The 23,862-nt window shown below is 42.1% G+C and overlaps 1 protein-coding gene across 1 annotated transcript in view; it reads right to left on the bottom strand.

The window, feature by feature from the left end:
- NMUR2 (neuromedin U receptor 2) overlaps positions 1–23,862 on the bottom strand; it is a 504,434-nt gene that overhangs the window by 53,545 nt on the left and 427,027 nt on the right. The window contains exon 3 of the mRNA XM_086928809.1: positions 4,202–4,327. Coding sequence (XP_086784935.1) covers positions 4,202–4,327 — 126 coding nt within the window. The remainder of the gene's footprint in view (positions 1–4,201; positions 4,328–23,862) is intronic.

Genomic DNA, 23,862 nt, shown 5'->3' with positions numbered 1-23,862 from the left:
GTAAATTGATTGATTGCTGTTCCGAATCGATCTGCCTGACACAAAATGAATTCAGATTCTGACTTTAGGGGACTGTAGCAGGCCCCACTTCACCCGTAGGCCTCTGGTTGTGGCCCATGGGGGTACCCAAGGGACCCCTCTTTCAAACATAACATGTGTATTTGTAAAGCGCACGTTCACCCAGAGGTATCTTGGTGCTGAATAACAGATGTTTCTTGCTACCCAACTCAATGGTACTCATTTTATCGACCTCAGCTAGATGAAAGGCTGAGTGGACCCACCGGTATTTGAACCTGTGACCATGAGGTCGAACACAGGCCCCTGCAGTGAAGACATTAGTCCACTGAGCCACCAGACCATGCACAGTGTGGTAGGCACCATGAGGTGCCTGCCACCGGTTTCAAGGTTTTACACAGGCTCCCATTTTTTAATGGGAGCCTGTGTTTATGTTCAGAACATAGGCTCCCATTGAAGACAATGCAAGTCCGACTGAACAATGTTCTGAAGCATCATAATCGGTTGGTCGAACTCCCTAAAACAGAGTCTATCGGAAATGATTCCTAGTCTGAGTTGCAATAAAATTAGCTAAAAAGTTGAAACTTACAGAGATGATAGTAGAGACCTTAATAATTTTAAAATGTAGAAACAATTTTGGTAAAATGTTTTTTAAAAATATTTTAGATGTATTGATGCTGATAAATTTGTGGCAGTGACCATAGCTAAAACTAATCTATTTTGTGAAATAATACATTGGTGAAACCTTTATTTTTATTCTTCATTATGAAATGATGATTTGATGCATTATATTTGATTTCAATTAAGTTTCATTCATTTAGAGCTGATGTATGCATTTTAGGCATTAAGGGCCAGATGTAGGTCACCTAATACCGGTCGGTAACGGCCGAAATTACAGAATTTCTGCTGTTACCGACCGGTATTAGGCTACTGAGATGTAGGTGGCCTAAACTGCAAATTCAGTAATTTACCGATTCGGTATTTTAAGGAATCATAAATTACCGATTCCTTAATATACCGAATCGGTAAATTACTGAATTTGTATTGTAGTGAGCACTCAAATAAGTGATTTTCCCATTTTAGGATTCGTTATTTACCACCAACATGGTAAATAACAAATACCTTTGAAAATGCAAATGTGTGCATTTTCAACTGCCATTTTGCAGACACACATGCCCTTAGGGCGTGTTGTGTGCCACATCTGCACACAAGCATGATTCAAGGGTGCAACAGGGTGTCAAAGTGACACCCTGGCACCCTTGAATGTTTCCCCCATTTTACCGAATCGGTATTTACCGATTCGGTAATTGCCATTCATTCCTATGGGCCTCCTTCAGTAATGTTTACCAATTTTTTTGCTACATAGCATTTACCGATTCTAAAATACCGAATCAGTAAAATTCGGTATTTTAGAATCAGTAAATGTACTTTACCTACATCTGGCCCTAAATGTGTTATTTGTTAAACTGCAATTTTCCTACAGCTAGCTTAATTGTTCATTGGCATTTCTGCAAATGTTGCACTATTTGTTTTGTGCATGTTTCTTTTTAATTGCAAAATACATTCTTTCAAAGTTCACTGTGACATGGCTTGGTGGGAAAATCAACTTTTACCTAGTTCCATGGATGGATACATTATATTTTTCTTACTGTTACCAAACCGGTAAGGCCTGGAAAACAAATTCATTCTCACTAGGAACCTGGGAAAGTATTCAGGAGTAACTAAATTGTATTTGGTGACTATATATGTAAATTAATCATACAATGAACTGACCAGTAGAGTGACACAATGTCATTAAGGTGTCATAGGGACTATAAAAGAAGAAAACCCTACAGGAGGGGCATTAAGGTGTGCTATGGACTATAAAAGAAGAAAACCCTACAGGGGGGCAACACCATTTTTTGTCTTCTCTCTGGTGCAAAGTCTCTATCATATTTTTCCAATCTTGGATTGCTTTTTTGATGATGCTGCTGCCTTTAGACAATTGAATTTTAATCTTTCTTTCTCGAACTACTTGATATTTATTTATTTTTGCCCATGCTCATAGACTCCCCCCTAGAGGACTTTGAATGATTTTCCTTTATTCCTTTTACTCTAAACCCTTTAGGTTACAGTTAGAGAACTGAACTATCTTTCTGCCTTTGATGGTGCTAGTAATCTCTAACCTTGTAATTGATATATAATTTGAACCATCCTCTTAAATATTGAACTCTACCTAACTGCAGAACCTAGCATTAAATGCCATAACATTCTTGACTGAGATGCCTAAGAAACTACTTGTCTGAATGGGCTTTGAAACATTAATACACTTACTAACTATCAAAGTCGCCTGAGTCTATTATTGTCCCCCAATGTTCTTTTATTGAACCTGTACTGAATTACTCTCTTAATCTAAATGCATTGTAGGGAAAATCATTGAATGTTTTCAGAACTTCAAGTTTTGTTTCTTTTATGTTCTGTTGCATTAACAGAGCTTCTAGTTTGTATAATTTTGGTTAGACTTAATTTCTTTAGGAGATGGGGGTCATTCCATTGCAATACTTTATTTATATAGGATGGTCCAGAGAGTAGTGCATTTGAATCTAATTTCTGTATTGTGAGGTAGTCACCAATTAATGGTCCTTATTAGGTGGCTAATGTTGATGTTTTGGACACCCTAATTTCGGTTGTATGGCATTACAACGCGGGCCTTTACCCCGCATGCCATTACAACGCGGGGATTACAACGAAAGTCGTTACAGCGACTTTCGCTGGAGGGCACTGGATAGTGGAATAGTTTAATTTTCTATTCCAACTCCAGCCCACGTTGACAGTAGGGAAGGTGTTGTATAGAAAATTAAACTATTCCCTATCCAACAGCGTCCTCCAGCGAAGTCTTTGTAATGACTTTCGTTGTAATCCCTGCATTGTAATGGCATTGCGGGGTAATCCCTGCGTTTTCATGGCTGTTCCCCCCCTAATTGGCACCCCTTCTATCGACGGAAAAAGATGTATCATAGGACCATTCCCCGATGTGATGAGAGTAATGATGAAACCCATCTAACTGTAGGGGGCCCAACGCAGTTAGAGGAATAGATGAATATGTAGGTAAGTGGTAGTTAAACTTGAACTATTTATACTCTTTACGCTGGATCAGTAGTAAAGCAAGCATGCTAGAGTTAGATGGCTTTCTTGGAGCAAAGGGTTTTGCTCTCTGTTGTCTCCTGCCATTCCATTCAAATGTCAGAATAGGTTACACTGTAAAGGTCGCCTTGAATGTCCAGCAGACATCTCTCAGTGACTTCTTCCATTGAGGGACAGAGGCTGAAGCTCCTGTCCTTCTGCTCTTCCCAGCAGACCGCTATCCTAGCATTTGCAACCAGTCACAGGGAGGGCCAGGCTGAATCTAGGTCCATTAATATTAATGAGATGGGAGGTTTATCGATTATTGCTTTTTGTGCCTTTATGGTTTGTCGATTTTGAGTGAATGTCCTCCTTTGAACTGTCAAATTGATGATATAAGGCAACTGCACATCTCATCTAATTCTGAGATATGAGTTTTGTACCAACGTTCCACCCTGAGTCACCTGTAGGAATTGCGGTAATTTGACCTTCCTCCCTTTTCCTAAATGTTAATTTGTTTTAGTCTATTTGCCCTGGTTAATCTGAAAGCTGAATTTAAGCAACTGTGGCAGAGCTTTTTTTAATTTGGCTGTGAATGTGCAACAGAAGGAGATCTTTTGACCAGGACATAATATATCAGCTATATTACTAGAATGCATGCAAACCTATGCTGGTAAACACTCATCATGATGATAGCGTAAAACTTTATTTATTCAACTTTGAGTAGAATAGCATGGACAGAAGGGAGTGGAGGTAGATCTGGGTTCATTCAAGAATGTGGGTCAGCAAACAGTGCTAATACAGATCCAGTATCAGACCATAAGCCAAATGGCTCGACAATTTGGTTTTCTGGAAGCCCATCACCGTTCACCCTAGATGCATAAACTCCTGCTTGCTCTCATAGCACTGTAAATTCTGACTATTATAGTGCCTCATATGTAACATTACACACTTAGCAGCCTTCCACTATACAAGAACATCCTACAACTCTAGCTCTGTAGTCCGAGAGTTTTTACTTCTCTACAACTCTACCTTCCAGGATCTGTATCGCCTTATTATCATACCTGCTATTCATTTTCCTTACCTGAGATTACATGGATGAGGTTGAACACATTGGCAAGTGACTCTGTCCAATCAACAACGAAGCTGAAGAAAAGTCGATCCACGTGGAAGGGAGCCCAGCAGATGGCAAAGACCAGCACTAGAACAACTGCAGAAGAGAATGAAAGTCACGAGTGAAAAGGAGCACAGAGAGACTGAGAAAAATCAGAGACTGATGGAAATGAGAGCAACAAGTTAATGAAAGGAGATAAGAGAGTTAAATAAAAGAAAGGAAATTGTGAAAGGGAGGACAACAAAGATTGACGAGAGGGAGAGAAGAAATTGGAAACATTCTAGCGATGAAAGTAAGGAGAGTGAGAAAAGAGGCCAGATATAGAGCTGAGAAGATGATACAATAAAGTGAATTCATATAAAGAAAAGTGGGAGTAAAGAAAATGTGCACTAAGGGAAAGAATGGCAAATGTAGAGGGTAGGATTTAAAGAGTGTAAAAAAGAAGAAAGAATATTTGAAAGAAGTGAATGAAAGAAGTAAATAAACAGAAGAAAAGTGTAATAAAAAAATCATAAAATGCTGCCTCTCACTCTGATTCCTTTATTATCTCCCTTTAAGGCATACTTCCCTCTTCGGTTTTATTAGACAAAACATCCCTAATAAGCAACTTTGACCCATTAAAACTCTGTAAGGCCAAAGAAAAGTATCAAAATAGCACCTACCAACAGGAAACACTATGTTATTATGGATATTGATATTCTATTTTCATTTCATTATTTATATTTAAAACAAAATAGGATTCCATTTACTATTGAAATTTCATGAAACAACATTATCCCTTGTTTCCAACCTTAAACTTGAGAAAGGTTTTGGAGTACATTTAAGCAAGTTCAGTCTCACGTGGCTGCATCAGCAGATCTGTTGCACAGTGGAACAACTTTCCTGTGTACCTTAGTATCACATCTAACAATTCTGGCTCTTAAAACATAGAACTATGGGGATGCTACTGATCTCACCACTAATAATCTTTATAATTCTAAATATAAGCCTATGAGAGGTCTAGTATTATTTGCTGTTTTGCATGCAATGTGTTTTTTGGGGGGATTTCAGTGGTGTTTTCCAAACCTTTCAAAACCTGTGCTTATCAGTGGTTACTCATCTTCATAGCCCCCAAAATAGAGGAACATCTTATGTTTCCAGTGTTTTCAAAACATGTTTTTTTTCAGTGGTTGAAACAAAGCACATATTTAATTATTTAAAGTAATGCAGGTATGTAGTGTCTTCTAGGCCGGGGCAGTGAACTCCACTCTGTTCATGGATTTAAGTTAAGTCGGCAAGCACGAGCATGGAAAATCCAACACTAGACCACATAACAGTGAGATTTGTCAAAGTAGCAGTCATGGATGGGCACAACCTCTCACATTGAGAAATCATCCGTTCATGTTGAGGAAACTGTCGCTTGAGTAGAACATCCACTCGAGCGGCAGAAAGAAACGGCGCCCTCTTGAGCTGTGCATGGTGCAGTTTGGGCTGATTTTGCAGTGTGGGACATACACCCGCTGCCAAAAAACATCTTGAATGGCACACCGTGATGCACTGCCACTCCACATTGCGTGGCAGAGTTTTTTGGTCAATTTTCGGAATTCCACTATGCGGAACTCCGCAAACTCTGCCAATGCCTAGTGTTTAACCCATTGGCAGTGTGGTCAATGGACTTATGTTAGACTGTCTTTTAAGCATAGAAATTCTGAATAGCGCCTTCTCACTTAAATTCACATTCAATTAATTTCTCTCACATCTCTTTACCTCTCACACTCAGTCAGGACTCTGGTTTACAGAACACAATGGATTACAAAAGTATGAGTGCTATATTCAAATGTGTTCATAAACAAACTCCTGTACAAGGCTGGGGGTCATTTACCAACTCCTGAAAATTATGACATTTTGGGGGCAGTCAACCCTGGCAAGAGCACAGTACCTTGTGAAACCTTTTAAATTTTGAATAACAGCAGATTAATTTGTAGTCCTGCATTCTAAGGCACCTGAAACCTGATGCTTTAAGCATGCTCAACACTGCTTTTCAGCAATCGTTGCCTTACTACATGACAATAGTGCCGCTGTTGTGTGGTCATTAATAGCTACAGAGTGTCCCAATTTCAAATGTCTCATTTTAAGTCAGTCCTTATTTTATACAGACATCGCATTGTATTCTGGGACTTGAAATGTTGCTGTTAAAGTTGCAACTATGGGCTGAACAACATCAGAAGTGAAGTGCATTTTGGTAAAAATCCAGGTTTACCTGAAGGTGCCAAACAAAACAATGAGACATCTTGCAGCTATGAATGTTGTTGGTATGTTGAAAGCCCTGTAGCACACTTTCCCAACTAACCCAGGTGCATAGTGGCAGCACTCTTTTCACAGATATCTGCCACCACATTTTACATTGAATGTTTAAAGCCTGGGGTGTTTGGTAGTTGACCTTCTATCAATACTTCCTTGTTAGAAAAGGGAATGATCTATGAAAGGTTTTTACCCATTCTGTGTCAGTGGATAAATGTTATACTACATGTTGGCCAAGATTCTTGTGAGCCAGACATTTTACCAATCAGTGAAAGCATTAAACAGTGCCAAAATATGGAATATAATTTTAATATTCTTAGATTCTCTACAGTTGAGTTTATGCAATCCTAGATCAGACCTAAAACATGCCTCTGAACACTGCACCTTTAATTCAAGCACACAAAGCTGAGGGAAACAAAGGGAAGAACTAACACTATGTTGCTGACATCTCTAAACAACAAAACTAAATCATAGCCCAGCCTTTATTGCTGTTAACTTGTATAGCAAGATTACATTGAGTTAGCCCCTTTAGGAAGAAATAGGAAATATTCATTCACTCTCACTTTCCTTTCTACGAATGCCATTTTAGTTTGTGGTAGTGCAGATATTTATCAGAGTTTATATGCTTATGCTGATGAGGACTGTTTACTATGGGTGTGTGTTTTTGGGTGTGTGTTTATCATTTACTATAGGTTTAAGCCTAAAATAGAGCAGCCTAAATATTATTTCAATCACATAAAAGCTCAAAAGTACATTTATACAAAACTAAATTGTATCTCAAATAGTTTGCTGCAATTGACTGTAGCCTTCAGTCCAATTAAATACGACTATTTTTAGCAATATTATTCAAGTGACCTATTGCTTCATTTAGTTTATGGTCATATCTAGCAGGATTGTTTGATATTAGAATGACTCCCACCCAACAGTCCCTCCATTAAATGTGCCACATTAAGCTATTCGCCTTGTGAATCCTCTTCAGTATTATATTAGATAGATGTAGCTAAATTTCGGTGAACTAAAATAGTGATGGCCTCAGAGGATTGTATTGTGAATGGAATTTTTTTAACAAATACCCATACATTTCAAAAGCATGATCTTTTCCCTTTTATAACATTGCTGTTCTGTTCATGCATTACCTGAATAGAAGAAATATGTTTGATAATTCATCTGAACCACATCTGTTTATATAATTTACTTGCTAATAAAGAGTGAGGCATTGCCCTCAGAAGCACTGTTGATAGGTGAACCCTCCTCAGAAACTGCTCAGCGGACACAGTACATTTGGAATACACTATCATGATATGTATCTGAAACCAGCTGGCTGTGTGCTTTGTTCTCTGACGTATATACAGTCAACATAAATCTAAAATACGGGCATCTGTTGGCCTTCTTTTTCACCTAGAGTTCTTTTTTTTTAATTGAGCAGACATAAAGATCTTTGAGTGACAAAATGCATAATACTGATAAGAAAAATAAACAGAATGAGTACAGATATCAAAAATGTATACTGAAACAGTTTCAAAAGCAGTATTACGATTTTAAGGTACTTCTAACACCCGTTTTAGTTTTCAAAATTAAAAACGTGCAAAGGTGTGTATCCAAAATGTTGCTAACGACCACATCGAAATTGATAACAGCTCATCCTATCTTTTGGAGCAGCAATAAGCCTAAAATTAAAGCATGAGCAGTGATCGAAATCCTTCGCATATCCTGTAATCAATTAATCCCCTCTAGGAAATTACCAGTTGCTCCATTTTCATTTATGGGAATAAAAAATAAAACTTGAAATTTATTTCATAATCTGATTCATTAGCAGCAAGACCTATAAAAGTGCAAAATAAACCCACCCTTCTGCCTCCATTGAAATCAAAATATTTCATCATATATAAAGAAAAAGAGAGAGAGAAAAACGGAGAGAGTACCTATGAATGCTACTGTATCCATTAATCCATGAATTCCCCATTGGAGATTACCAGTAGCTCATCGTAATCATTCATAACTGCAATAAGCCTTGAAAAATGTACACGAAAAGGATTTTATCTTGAGCTGCCAACAAATCAAGTGTGCAGAGGTAGATACATTAGTAGCAACAATGAACCCCCCCCCAAAAAATACCCATGCGATAGACCCAATCAAATGCTGCAATGTGATGGAAAGTGCAAAGATGCAGATGTTAGCATATCCTTAAGTATGTTATGCGAATACAGTCGTCTATTCATATGGTTTGGCATAAAGGCAAGCAAACATTTGGAACAGAAAGTGGCAGTGCATTTTCCTTTCTATAGCTATAATAACTAAAACAGCCCTGTATGGTTGGAAACGAGCTGGTTATTGTTAGTGCTATCAAGATAAAATACTGTCCAGGCTTAGTTATTCTTCGGCTCTCTTTAGAGGCACCAATTAGCACAATGCTTGCCTCGAGAAATACCTTGGTCTGCACACACTTGCTAAAAGACTGCACACTGTCCCTTCTAAAAAATAAGAAGGTTTTGGACATGTATAGAATATGTAAAGCCAGTCACCCATATGTTGCCATTGACAGCGAAAGCATTGATCCAGAACCAATGGAAACATTTTATGGAGGGCTTCCGGTGTGTAATGCGCCATCCACCATGAGATAAAGGACATTCTTTTAAAGTTCGCCACCCTCAGCGATTTGTGGCCGAGCTGCCAGTCACCTTTAGATAACCTGCTTTGCTGTTTTCCCAAAAATGTTTTCCAAGGAATTGGTGATTACTTCCTGGGACAACTGGTTGTGTAGAAGCATAAACCAGTTACCGAACCTGTGAGCTTGCTCTTAATAAGTCAACACATAGCTGAGTAGGCTTCTTGACTCGTTCCCTGAGCATTGGTGGCTATAAAATGAGTTATCTGCCCAAAGCTTAAGAAATAACAGGTTGCATTCGGTCCTATAACGTGAGATGAGTTACCATTTGATGTGCTTCCCTCTTATTACAAAATGACCCAGATCCTTAAAACCCTTAGAATTCTAGAATCCTATCACTGCTGTACATAAATTCAGGCCTAAATAATTGCAATCCCGTATCTTCCGTTTGCTATACCCCGCTGGGATCTGATAACATCTACACATGCTCTGTATTCAGTTCTCCACAGAATCATATTCATGACAGATATATATTGAACAGTATTCTACATAAAGAATTGACAGAAAGGTAAATGACTGAAACATTTGTTAAATAAATAAGTTTCTTGGAGAAAACTACAATTTTGCCAATTGTCCACTTGAAATATGTGTTTGTAATACTTTTTCTATGCGTTATTTTTAACCCCTTAGCTCCTGAGTCTTTTCAACCCCTACTGCTGGGCTACTTCTTTGATATTTGGATACTTTAGGGTCCCGTAGGATGTAGGGTGGATCGCCACCGCCCACATGGCGGTGGCAATCCGCCCTTCATTCTTCCCGGCCTGCCACCCATTTCCCCCCGCCATATTAGTATGGCGGGGGTACTGAGGCGGACAGGAAGACCGTCTGGCGCTTTTCCTCCTTGTCGACAAGTCGACCGGGTGGCAAGGAGTTTAATATGGTGGCGGTGTCTGCTAGACACTGCCATCCATATCAGGATGCAGGCGGGAGGCAGCCTTTCTGTGGCATCGTTGCTGCCACGGAAAGGCATACAGATTTTAAAGTTAGGGGCCCGTTGCAGGCCCCCAGGATGTTGGGGGTTGGGGGCACTTGGGTGGTACCTATGTTACCCCCCTGCATGTTCATGCACAACATGGCAGGCACTGCGCGGTGCCTTCCACGTTGTGCATGCATATGCACAACATGCATTTTTGGCATTGCGGCGAGTGATGCTGAATGCACCGCCCGCCACAATGTTAAAAATGCAGGATGCGCCTGCCAGTATGGTGGGCGCATCCTAATTAGGCATGGGCTGAAAATTCATTACGCTCGCAGAATTTGCAGATTTTCCGCGATTGCGCGATCCGCGAATACCGCGAAATCGCTGTAAAATCCGCGAATCAGCGGGGACGAATTTTCAGCCAAGCACTTACAGGGTTACGGCAGCAAGGTGCAAAAGTTGAAGCTAATTTTTTGTAACCTTTTACAAAAGGGTTACAAAGAAATGAACTTCAACTTGGGCACCTGCTGCTGTAAGCCTGTAAGTGCTTCCTGGCGCCTCGTTGTCTACTTGCAACTATTCTCTGACCCTGCTCTGACCCTTGAAGCAGGGTCAGAGAATAGTTACAAGTAGGCAATGAGGCGCCTGTCACGAAAATTAAACCTCAACAGGAAGCACTGACAGATATAAAAACAAGCATTTGCAATGCAATAGGTCTCGCATTAGGAAAGTTTGAGCTATTGGTCTTGTAAATGACAATTATTTTATTTATGTGTTTGGTTTTGAAAATAGCTAAATTAATAGCTTTGTCATTTACAATGCCAATAGTTATAACTTTCGCAAATGTGACACCTATAGCATTTGTAATGCAACATGTTTTGTATTTAAGTGACTTAGATGTATTGATATTACAAATTACAATAGCTTTTATTTTTTTAAAAGAATTAATACTTAAATAAAAGTGATTTTAATTTATATTGGCAATAGCTTAAACTTTTGTAAATAACTTTTGTGAAGATTATGTTCAGTGTATTTTATTGTGACGAAAATCCAACAGAGTGAAATATTAACATCTTTTTGTGACATTTGTAATAAAGCTTGAAACATTGAGAGAACATATTTGAACCAGTTGTTGTTGAATGGTTTGCGCAGATTGTTGCTGGGGTGGCGCTGAGTGGTGCTGTGGTGGTGCTGAGTGGTGCTGTGGTGATGCTGAGTGGTGCTGTGGTGGTGCTGAGTGATACTGGGATGGTGCTGAGTGATGCTGGGGTGGTGCTGAGTGGTGCTGTGGTGGTGCTGAGTGATGCTGTGGTGGTGCTGAGTGATGCTGTAATGGTGCTGAGTGGTGCAGTGGTGGTGCTGAGTGATAATGTGGTGGTGCTGAGTGGTGCTGTTATGGTGCTGAGTGATAATGTGGTGGTGCTGAGTGATGCAGGGGTAACGCTGAGTGATGATGTGGTGATGCAGAGGGCAGAAAGGCACAAAAAGCAGTCTAACAAAGAGCAGAAGGGCAGAAAAACAAGGGAAAAACGAGTCTAACAGAGGGCAGAAGGGCACAAAAAACTAGTCTAACAGAGGACAGAAGGGCAGAAAAACAAGGGAAAAATGAGTCTAACAGAGGGCAGAAAGGCACAAAAACGAGTCTAACAGAGGGCAGAAGGGCACAAAAAACGAGTCTAACAGAGGGCAGAAGGGCACAAAAACAAGGGAATAACAGAGGGCAGAAGGGCACAAAAAACGAGTCTAACAGGGCAGAAGGGCAGAAAAACAAGGGAAAAACGAGTCTAACATGGGGCAGAAGGGCAGAAAAACAAGGGAAAAACGAGTCTAACAGAGGGCAGAAGGGCACAAAAACAAGGGAAAAACGAGTCTAACAGAGGATAGAAGGGCACAAAAATCGAGTCTAACAGGGGGCAGAATGAAATCCGCCCTGCGTGTTTGTCCACGAAGATGCCACTTTTTTGTGCAATACCTCTACTCAACTGGAGTACTTGCTACTGTCTAATCAGTAAGTGCTCCCTCATTGGCTAAATGTATAGGGGCAGATTTACAATAACTGCATCCCCAGGGACTCACCAGTTATTGTGCGCAGCAGCTCCGCCCCCCATGGTGCGCCGCATTTACAATGAGGCGCACCATGTGGCAAAAACGGCACAGATGCGTCACGCATCTGTGCCATAAAAGCAGCGCATTGCTGGAGCTGTGTCGCAAGCGTGACGCAGCTCCAGCAATGCTCTGGGGTGCCCTATCTCCCAAATGCTGCGTCAAGCCTTGCGCCTGCTTCAAGCAGGCGCAGGGTTTTGACGCAGCATTGGCCTAAAAGTGACTGAGTGAAATCTTGCAGATTTCACTCAGCCACTTTTAGGAGGCGTTCCAGCGCAGGAACGCCCTCCCCTGCGCCGGAATGCCTCCTGATGGGGCAGGGCTTTACAACGTGACGCATCTCTCTGATGCGTCACATTGTTAATACCCAGCACCATGGCGCATCTTTTGAGCTGCCGCTGCATCACAAAAGTGACGCAACTGCGGCACAAAAGAGGCGCAAGCGGCTTGTGAATCTGCCCCATAGTGCTTTTACTACACTGAAGCTCTGTAAAGGGCCAGAAGATGTGTCTCCAGTGACCATGTGTGCCTGTGCCTGTGTTACAGGCACAAATGGTCACTGGAGACACATCTTCTGGCCCTTTACGCAGCTGCACTGTAGTAAAAGCACTATACATTTACCCAATGAGGGAGCACTTACTGGATTAGCCAGTAGAAAGTACTCCAGGGCAAATTGCAAAAAATCAGCGATTTCGCAGGAAAATTCGCGAATTTGCAGATTTTTTTGCTATTTCACAGGGAAATCCGCTCGCAAATTTCGCCCATGTATAATCCTAATCACCCCCAAGGAACCACCGCACTTATGGTGGGCGGTCCCTTTTTATGTCAGGATGGCGGGCGGACAAAGTCCGCCTGCCATCCCAATGATGCCCTTTGTGCTTAAGGCTTCATAGCTTTATTTCCACAAAAGGGATTCATTACATATCTGTGTCCTTTTTTCCAATATCAAAAGGATTTTAAAAGTAACCAAGGAATTTCAATTTCTGTTGCAGAGTTGTGTCAAAAAAGTATTTTTATCACAGTTTTTGCATTTTTCTAAACGTTTTTTTTAACTTTTTCAACCTACTAACAGTTTGTGGTGGAAACAGGTTCTTATAGAGATTACATTTAGTATCTATTTTCTTTTTCAACTTAGCATCTTTTTAAGATGGTGATTTGGTTATGTTCTTCACTAACATGAGAAAATGCCACACATGCATTTATTTTTAGTAGACAGTATTGCTCTATAATCTAAACTGTTAGTTCCCACACATACTTGAATGCAATGTCCTTGCTGTATTATGTCCTTGTAGGAGGCAACTCTTTTCCCCAGACTAAGTAAAGATGTTATTCTGTGTCTCTAGCAGAATGTGATATGGTCTATGTTTTATTATTTAAAAATGTAAACAGTGTCTGGTTTGAATTTGGTGAGGTGCACTTTATACCGGAGTTATCATGAAAGATAATGAGAGCTGTGAATAAGAGGCAGCTCTGCAGGGCCTGATGTTCATCCTAGGAAGGAAGATAGCTGCACAAACAGAGATGTGTGAAGGCTTGCACACTGAGATAAGTGCATTCATGAATGCACTGAGGCAGGCTTCCTGAGACATTACACCAAGGCATGGGGTTAGATCCTTCCAACCAGGACAAGTGGAAGGGTACTCCCATCATGCTCTCACTAGTGTAGGGGTATTATTGATAGATATAAGTAACATTAGAAACAATTAACATGGTTGAATTGCTTGTGTTTTTCTCAATTCTAATAATGCTTAAAATAATGATGTGTCTCATCTGTCTAATAATCGCAGTTCATGTTATACATACAAAGATTCGATCTTTTCAAGAAACATTTGAAAATGAATCATTGTCTATTCTCTTTATAAAAACCTGGGCACACAAAATTGACAAACAAGAGGTTTAGACCACTTTCCACAAATTCCTTGGGAATAGGAATAGTGATGTTCAAGGTTGCTGAAAGCATCTATTACTCTGGAGGTTTAGGAGTATAGATGTGGTCCTGTGAGCTAGCCAAACCAACATTTACTGATGATATAAGAAGACTAAGGGCCAGATGTAGGTATCCAAGTACCGGTCGGTAACGGCCGAAAATACCGATTTTGGCCATTACCGACCGGTATTTGGGTACTGAGATGTAGGGCATGAAAAAATACAGATTCGGTAATTTAACCGACTCAGTAAATTTACAGATTCTGTAAATTTCCCAATTGGGTAAAATTACGGATTCTGTAAAATTACCGAATCTGTATTTTGAAATGTAGGTAGCACTGTAAACAGTGCTACAGGGCTTTAAGGATTCATTATTTATCACTAACTGTTAGTTGGTGGTAAATAACAAATTTCTATGTAAATGCAAATATGTGCATTTACACCTGTGCCATTTGGCACACACACATGCCCCTAGGGTATGTATGTGTGCCACATGGCACACAAGCACTAATCAGGGGTGCAACAGGGTGTCAAAGTGACACCCTGCCACCCTTGACTATTTCACAATTTTACCGAATCTGTATTTACTGATTCGGTAATTACCGAATCTTAACAATTCGATAAAAAATACCAAATAATTACCTACATAGGTTTTACCGATTCTAAAATACCGAATTGGTAAAATTCGGTATTTTAGAATCGGTAAAACCTTTTTACCTACATCTAGCCCCAAGTGCCTATATTATGAAGTTTTGATGATATAATACACAGTCCTACTAAATTCGTAGGAACCATATAACATGGTGCCACCAATGTTTCAGGTTTAGTATCTATTTAATGGGATCCTGAGTAGTTTATTTTGAGTGCCCAAAGCTTCTTTTTTGCCTTTATATGGAGACGTCCATGGTGATGAGGGTTTATCCTCTTCAGGATTATTAGGAAGCACCTATTTATTTCTGTAGGTTGATCAAGCTTGGGCTTTTAAAAGGAAAGTCCCCTATAGTGCTTCCTTTCTTTGAATTCCAGTCATTAATATGACAGTGCCGCAACCAATGATTTTTGCTATTAATTGTAGACCAGCAGTAACTTATCAATTGACCAGATGTGGGCTTGCCAATGGTGATGTAGATGTTACCTTCGTGGTTGAGGCTCATGAAGCGTATAAATGCAAAATATTTCATTTCTGGGTTATTTTTCCTGCAGTCAATGCAAATTTACAAAGGTTTCACACATTTATTGAGGCTGTTGTTCCAGCTGCATTTAGGGTAAATAAGTATTTAGAAATCTCATTAACTTACCAGGAGTATCATAACTAGTTCCAAAGCTCCCTCCCACAAACCCATCGCAATGTAAGACTTGGCCCTCTCAGTAACAAAGGGGCCATTGGCTGGTCTTAGCAGGCTATATGCCTTTTCCACATGCAAATGCATGAACAAAGATAGAGATGCTTGCTCTTTTGAACCATTTGGTTAGACTGTATTGATGTCTGATGCTGTTCATAATGCATACCTTAAATACTGCCCCAGCAAGAGCTCCTCAACTGGTCATGCACAATTAGCTGTACCTGCAATTAGTCTGATTACTATTAATGCTATTACGGGTAAGATCCCGGCCAAACATGATGAGATTGCATTTTGGGTAGCACAAAAAACAGATCAGCTTGAGGAAGTTTTCCCCAAATGGGTCTCCAAGATAAGTTTAGAATTTTCACTATGTGTCTTGCACTTGGTATGGTTCCCATAGTTGAGGAGTGTGATATGTGGGGTACTGCATTTGCTTCCCTCTACACCACGATTCTTCAAAGTCGGTCCTGGAGGTCTGGATCCATGCCAGATTTTTAAGATAACTACAATTATTTAAATGGTGATATAATACAAATCTGGCATGGATCCGGCCCTCTAGGACCGACTTTGGGGAACCCTGCTCTACACCAATACTCACTGAACATGGAGCAACCCCTGCCCCTCCCCTAGATTTGGGGATGGAACTCATTGGCAACTTTGCCACAGTGTCCTCAAATATTTAAAGCTATATTCAGGGGCAGGTGGATTCTTTGGTAATACTTTAATGCTTATCTTTAGTTCTCGCTGTGACGAAGGAAGGCAAGATGTCTAAAATAATTTTGGAAGAAACCTTTTCTTTTATAGGTCAGGATAGTTTGGGAACCAGGCCTAATAAGCCAAAAATGAAAGGCAAGTTAGAAGCCGATTATACCAAGCAGGGACCTGAGTCTTCAAAAAAACGCTGGGATAAAAATAAGGAATAGGCTAGAACTAAAACACAGAGTTGATCTCCACAATGACAGTCTTCTGGGAGCCATTATAATTCACTTGTCCATGATAACATTAAACAGCCTGATAGCTATCAGTGTTCTGATACATGTCCTTCTTGTTCCTTGCAGGACACTCCAAGTCCAGATAAGCCATCAGCTAGAAAGGGGTTGAGGCAACCGCAGACAGGAGGAGTATTGGAAACCAAAGATAGGCTCGTCCTCTGATTTCATTATAAAAAAGGAAGATAGCCTCCTGCAACAAAAAGCACAGTTTCAAAAGATGAAAGTTGCAGGAATTTCCACCAAAAATCCCCAAATGCTCAGAACTCTTCTTCTGAACAAGGCATGGGCGAGACCTCTTCTCAGCATTGCAGCAGGTCACATTAGTTCTCCAGACTCTTTAAGAGTTTCTGATGGTAAGACGTGATGAATATGTGCAAGTTGAAATTCCAGATCAGCGGCATAGCCATTGTTAGAAATGGGGGTCTCTAGTTAGCAAAGGTTTACACCATGTCCAAGTAGGGACCCTTATTCTAGTCAGGGTAAGGGAGTCACACAGCTAACATAATCCCTGCTCACCTTCTTGGCAGCTTGGCATGAGCAGTCAAGCTTATCTCAGAAGCAATGAGTAAAGCACAGAAATGTGTCAGTTGCTTACTCAGGGGAGGTGATGTGTCAGTTCCTTACTGTCAAGGAAGGTGATGCGTTGGTGTCCTTACTGCAGCGCAGAGGAGGTGATGCGTTTGTTCCTTAGTGTCAGGGGAGGGGATGTGTTTGTTCCTTACTGTGAGGAGATGTAATGCGTCAATATCCAGACATGCAGCCTCAATTCTTTACTGCGGGGCAACATCAATAAAGAACTTGGTGCCCAGGGACAATGCGTCAAAAATCAAGATGTGCTGTGTTGATGCGGCGGTAGCTGAACAGGCTCTGCATCTATTTCACAGCCAAAAAGCAGGTGATGCAGTGATTTCTTCAGCCGCATAGCAGGGCTTGTGCTGGAGTCGGAGCGTGCACCACGGATATCGCTATTGCGATGCTCTGGATCCGAGTTGAGGTGATCTTTCAGCCACATGGCAGGTGCTGATTCGATTCCTCTGCCCCACAGTGGTGGTGCTTTGGTATTTCAACCGCACTGTGGTGCTGTATTACAAAAACAGGCACTGAGAGTCAATGCATGGATTTTCTTGCTTCTTAGCAGCAATGCCACTAACAAGGGCCAAGAACTGGATTTGGCATCACTTGGCAGGTCTGAACATCCAGCAGAGGAGTTTTGGGGCTGCAGCTGAAGTCTTTGATGGCCCTGAGACTTCTTAACAGGAGGCAAGCACACACAAGCACTTTGAGAACCTTGGAAGCAAGATTGAGAAAGCAAAGTCCAGTCATTTCAGTGCCCCAGACAGAAGCAGCAAGCAGCAAGCAGCAAGCCAGCACAATAACGCAACCAGCAGACTGTCAGTCCCTTCTAAAGCATCCAGCTTTTTGGCAGAATTTCCTGTAGTCTTTTAATCTAGAAGAGTTCTGAAGTTATGGTGTACCAGCCCCAGTACTTATACCAGATTCTGTCTTTGAGGTAGGCAAACTTCAAAGAAAAGTCTGTATAGTGCACAAGACCCTGCCTTTCCCTAATCTGACTACAGACCCACTACAGGGGGGATGGAGATAGTTTTGAGTGAGGACATGTAGCGCCCTATTCAGGTGTCAGTGAGAACTCCTCCTACCACTTTAGCTCAGGATAATCCATCACTCTGGTGATGGGCCATCAGGATATGCATGGCATACCTCAGCTCCCTTTGTGTGAGTGTCTAGAGTAAATTCTCAAACAACCCACCCATCAACCAAATCCAGATGTGGATTTCACAGGCAGGCAGAGGCACAGAATGGTAAAGCAAGAAAATGTCTACTTTCTAAAAGTGCCATTTTCAAACATGCACTTTAAAAACCAACTTCACTAAAAGATGTATTTTTAAATTGTGAGTTTAGAGACCCCAAACTCCAAATATCTATTTGTTCCCAGTTGGAAGTTACACTTGCAAGACGTTACAAGGCTGCTCCTATGGGAGAACTAGTCATTGCAATAGTAAAAAATAAAATTAGCAGTATTTCACTATCAGGACATGTAAAATATAACAGTACATGTCCCACCTTTCGCATACACTGCACTCTGCCCATGGGGCTCACTCTGGCCTACTTTAGGAGTGCCTTATATGTAGTAAAAGGGGAGGTTAGGGACTGGCCAGTGGTTGAACTAAAAAAGGCAATTTTAAACTTTGAAAATTAAATTTTTAGCCATTTCCAGCTAATCCCAGAATAATATGACCCTCTCTGGCCAAATGTACGTTTAAATCATCGTCCGTCATATTATTCTGGGATTAGCTGGAAATGGCTACAAATTAAATTTTCAGTCTAAATTGCCTTTCTTAGTTTCCTACTTTTAGGATATAAATTATCAAATGAAGGCAAAAGTCTGACACCACGTTTCTTGGCGAAATGTGATTTATTACAACCACCAAATTCTTTAAAAAGCTTCAATCACTTTTGGGATTTCTGAATTTTGGTAGAACATTCTAACCTGATAATGGTGCGACCCGGCAGCATTCCGGCCTATCACTCTAATCAACACGGACGTGAAGATCCTTACTCGGATGTTGGCCACTCGCCTGGCCACGCACATGGCACATTAGGTCCATCGGGATCAGTGTGGGTTAATCCCCGGTCGCAACACTGCGATGAACCTGCGGCGTCTAAATCATGTCCTCCATGAGGTGCGAGGTAGCGAGGATCCTGAGGTCTTGGTGTCCATAGACCTCGCTAAGGCCTTTGACACTGTCAGCTGGGGGTACCTCTTGGAGGTGCTCCGGAGAGCAGGGCTGGGGCCGGTTTTCTGTAATTGGATCCAGGTGCTCTATGGGGCTCCCCGGCCTAAGGTTCGGCTCGGCTCGGCTCGGAGTGGTCCGTTCCGAGGAATTGCCCCTGAAGAGGGGAACGCAACAGGGGGGCCCCCTGTCACCGCTCCTTTTTGCCCTTGCGATTGAGCCCTTGGCGGTCTCTGTTCGGACTGAGCTGGAGCAGTGGGGCATTAATGTCGGAGATACCATGAACGTGGTCTCCCTGTCTGCGGATGACACTCTGTTCTACCTGTCATCCCCAAAGGACTCGGTCCCCGCTTTAATGCGGTTATTAGACCGCTTTGGTGCGGCCTCCGGGCTGCGTATTAATCCTGCGAAGTCTTTGATTTTTCCCCTGGCGGGATGCGCCGTCACTCCGGGCGTGGACCTCCCGTGCCTCGGGCTGCGCTGGGAACTAAAAGCCTTTCGATATTTGCTTATTCAGGTGGCTCCATCTGACAAACAGTTGTTAGCCCGCAACGCTGAACGAGTGATCCGCTCTCTGCACCAATCTGTGTCCTTTTGGAATACGCTCCCTCTCTCCCTCATGGGACGGTTGGCGGTCGCTAAAATGGTGATGCTGCCTCGCGTATTGTATGTACTGCAGAATACGCTATGCCCGCTCCCCCCGTGAATATTTCGCACGCTCAATTCCCTGCTTACATCTCTACTCTGGGCTGGCGGACGTAGCAGAGTGGCTCTACATACCGTGGTCCGGAGCTGGGAAGAAGGAGGGCTAGAGGCCCCGAGATTTGACCTCTACTACTACGCAGCGCAGCTCCTGCCGGCTGCGAGATGGTTCGCGGCTGCTGACAACTGGGAACTACAGCTCCTGGTGGGCAGTGCAGACGAGAAGGCTCTACAAGTGGCTCTGATGCAAGGACGGGGCGCGGATGAAGCCCTACCCTATGTGGTATGCCACACGGCAGGAATCTGGCAGCGGTTTGTGGAAAAGGTCTTGAAGCGGGCCCCCTTTCATAGGGAGCTGCCGGTGTGGATCCTGGCCCCAGTGTTGTTGATGGAGGAGAGTGTGTCCTTCCGGGAATGGTGGACGGAGGCTGTGAGACTTTGGCGGATCTTTATCCAGATGACTCCTTCGTGTCTTTTGAGAGAGCCATGGAGGCCTTTGGCTTGAGCAGGGGATAATATTTACACTATAGGGGACTCCAGGAGGTAGCGAAGACAACCTGGCCCCAGGTCCCGGAGGGGCCACCGCTGACGCAAACCCTTAACATTCTCCTTTCCTGCGGTAGGGGAAAGCGGTTGATATCCCTACTGTATTCAGCCATGCAACGGGATTCGGCCCCGCCGACCGCGCCGTCCTGGGCGGCTTGGGAGGCGAATCTGGGGATGGTTTGGAGCCGGGACAGCGCAGGCGTATCGGGCTTCTGACCCTGAAAGTCTCGTGTAATGCACGGTTCAAGTTGATCCACTTTAATTTTATGCATCGCACCTACATGACCCCGGTATCCTTGAAGCGTATCTCCGCAGACAGACAAGATGACTGCCCTAGATGTGGGATGTTGAGGGCTGGGTTACTTTTGGAACGTGGTGGTGGAACACGTCGGCTGCTTCATTGTCTCCTGGCGTTGGTGCCCAAGCCCAAGAAGAGGAACTTGTCCTATAAGTTCCTGCAGTTGCTATTAGTGTTGGCTCGGCGGCGCGTGGCTATCACTTGGAAGGGGCAGAGGGCCCCTGCACTGTCCCTATGGCTTAAAGATGTTCGGGAGGGGTCCCTGGCCGAAGAAACACACATGCAGCGTACGCGACACGATGAGAGACTGCAGGAAGACCTCCTGGCTTGGAGGGTGATGTGTGCTGAGGGTATGCCGGATAATGACTCGGATGCCACTAGTGCCAAATTGTTCACCCCTGAGGGTTCTGATTCCAAAGAGGATGTGGTGAGGGGTACGACAGAGAGACCTGTCTTGGGTTAGTGCCCTGATGGACGCGCACTGATGTTCCCTATCTTGTAACCCTATCAGTTGTCTTGTGTCCCAGAGGATTGACTGTTAGTGTGAGGTCTGCACCCTATCGGGCCGCGAGTAAGTAACCTGACTCTTGCATGTACTCTAGTGATGATGCCGCGTTTTGGGGGGGAGGGTTTAGTTGTTGGTTGTTTGATGGGGTTCGTATTGCAAAACCACCTGTGCAGATGGGTGGTAGGTGGGCTACATAGAAGACATGAAAAAGGGAGTGATTGACACGAATGAAGGGGGAAAAAATAGAAACGCCAAACCGGAATCTGCGGATGTTAGAAACCTGGCGTGTCTATATAATTGGTTATGTTTTTCTCAGTGGCATTCCTCCATGTTACGCCGCCCGGCCTCAGGGATGTGGGCCGGTAGGCTGTGTATTATCCTGAATATGGACTTTGGTCAAATTCGAATCAAAATGCCTGTGTTTTTGATGGACCTGGAATATGTCTTTTATGTTCTTGTTTTCCGCAATAAACATATTTAAAAAAAAAAAACTGATAATGCACAATGGGTTGACTATTGTACGATTAAATGCATCCATATTTTGCTTATGAAAATTGGACTTCTGCACATATTATTATTCTATGAAATTTATGTGCAGACATGCTTGAATCTAAACACTTACATACTTCTGTTAACTCTGCTAATTTCAGGATCTGCATAATTGCAGGTACCAGTGGTTACACATATGTTTTGTTTAATGAAGGAGAAACTGTGTAGATTACTTATAAATTGCATTTATATTCCAATGCAGAAATGCGTTTTACATTGACAGAATTTCTTTTTTAATCAGTTTAAATGACGGTATTGAAGGAACGTCCATTGGCACAAGGGAGACGTATACTTGTGGTGTCTCCATTTCCAGCCCTGAAGTCTGTCACCGAGGCCAGCAGTCCAAACTGGAATGTCTTGAATCCTAGATGGATCCAGTGGGCCTCTTCCTTGACAGCTAGTGATGTAGATTATATTTTGACCCTAATTTGAGAACACAGGAATATCTCGAGTATGAACAGGAATACCCCATGTCTAGTGAAATTTTCCTGTAGATGAGTATGTTTTCATAATCTATAGTGATGATTCAGCTCAACCTGCAGTGGGTACAAAGTACAAGTACTCCATGTGTGTGCTGCACTTAAGGGTGTCATGAACGATGGTGTATTTCAGGCACAAAGAACATATACATGAATTTAGGTGACTCTACCGCTCAGCTGGTTGAATTGAAAGCTTTGGTTCTTGCTTTTCAGAAACTGAATTCAGAATTTCCTGCACATAACATATGTGATTCCTATTACTGTGTCCAGGCTTTTAACAATAATTAACTTTATTGCTGCTTAAATGGATTTAGCGATTCAAAAGGAAATACTATTAAGCATAAGCATCTTTGGGAGAAGGGGGTGGCTCTGAAAGATACTTTGCCACAGGTTCATGTGATCCACACATTGAGTTATCAGCGTGTTGGTATACATGCTGCAGGAAATTCATTGGCTGATAAAATAGCCAATTGGTTCCATTAAGAAAGCACCACGGAGTGCTTTTTAGATCCAAACCATTTCTTCGAAAATAATTGTAATTTAAACAAAACAATCCTGAATGTATCAGACCTACAATAAATTAGCGAAAGTAAAAATGTATCACCTTCTTTGTTTTTAATTAGCTTTTTTAGAAAAAATAAAATCACAATTTTGCACAGTAAATAAATATGGTGTGGGAATGTAGGTGTGGTTCATTCAGGATTGTTTTTTATAAATTAAAATTCTTTTTGAAGAAATGGTTTGGTACTAAAATGCACTCTGTGGTGCTTTCCCAACGGAACCACTTGTAGTTTTTTAATTCAATACCCAGGTTCCGAGGGAAACAGAGTGAACCCATTGATATTAATGATGAAGTTGCCAAGGCAGTTGTTCAGAATCTATTTGTGGCTGTATTACTCTTTCATATACGAAAATAGATGATGACATTTTGGCTGTGCACAGCCTTGGCTAGTGGCAAACCCTCACCTAAAGACTATACAGCTAAAAACTCCTATCTATTGAGTCCCTAAATTGTTCCCTTTACCTGCATTCCTGGGGTGAGTGATCGAGTGATGCCCAAACAGGACCGCAGGTTAGTGATATTACTAGCAGCTCATTAGGGATTATGCGGTGTGGCGGCTACTATTTCTTTATTGTAGAAAAGATATTGTTGGCAAGGTCTTTATCAGCAGACCAGAAAGTTTGTACTTTGTTGTGACATTTGTCAACACATTAAAGGTTCCACCATTGCTCGCCCACCACAGACACCACTTTTACTTTCAAATAAGCCATTACAACGTGTCTATTTAGATAATTACAGACCAAGCCATATGATGGTGCCTTCAAAAATATCTTAGTTGATGTTGTTTCTGGTTCTCGATTTCCATGGGTGTGGCTTCAGTGATTGACTTGCTCAAATCTTATTAAAGATTTACAAGTCTTTATCTGTACATACGCAGTGGCAACATTTCACTCAGACGAGGGCCAGGCATTCGCTGCTAAAGCATTTCAGGATGCTATGGGCACCCTGGATGTTTTGCTGTGCATTTTTCTCCGCCCAATATCATCCTGAGGGAATTTCGATAGTG

The sequence above is a fragment of the Lissotriton vulgaris genome, chromosome 7 (genome assembly GCF_964263255.1).
Source record: "Lissotriton vulgaris chromosome 7, aLisVul1.2, whole genome shotgun sequence".
Taxonomy (NCBI): Eukaryota; Metazoa; Chordata; class Amphibia; order Caudata; family Salamandridae; genus Lissotriton; species Lissotriton vulgaris.
This window is presented reverse-complemented; position numbering and strand designations above follow the sequence as displayed.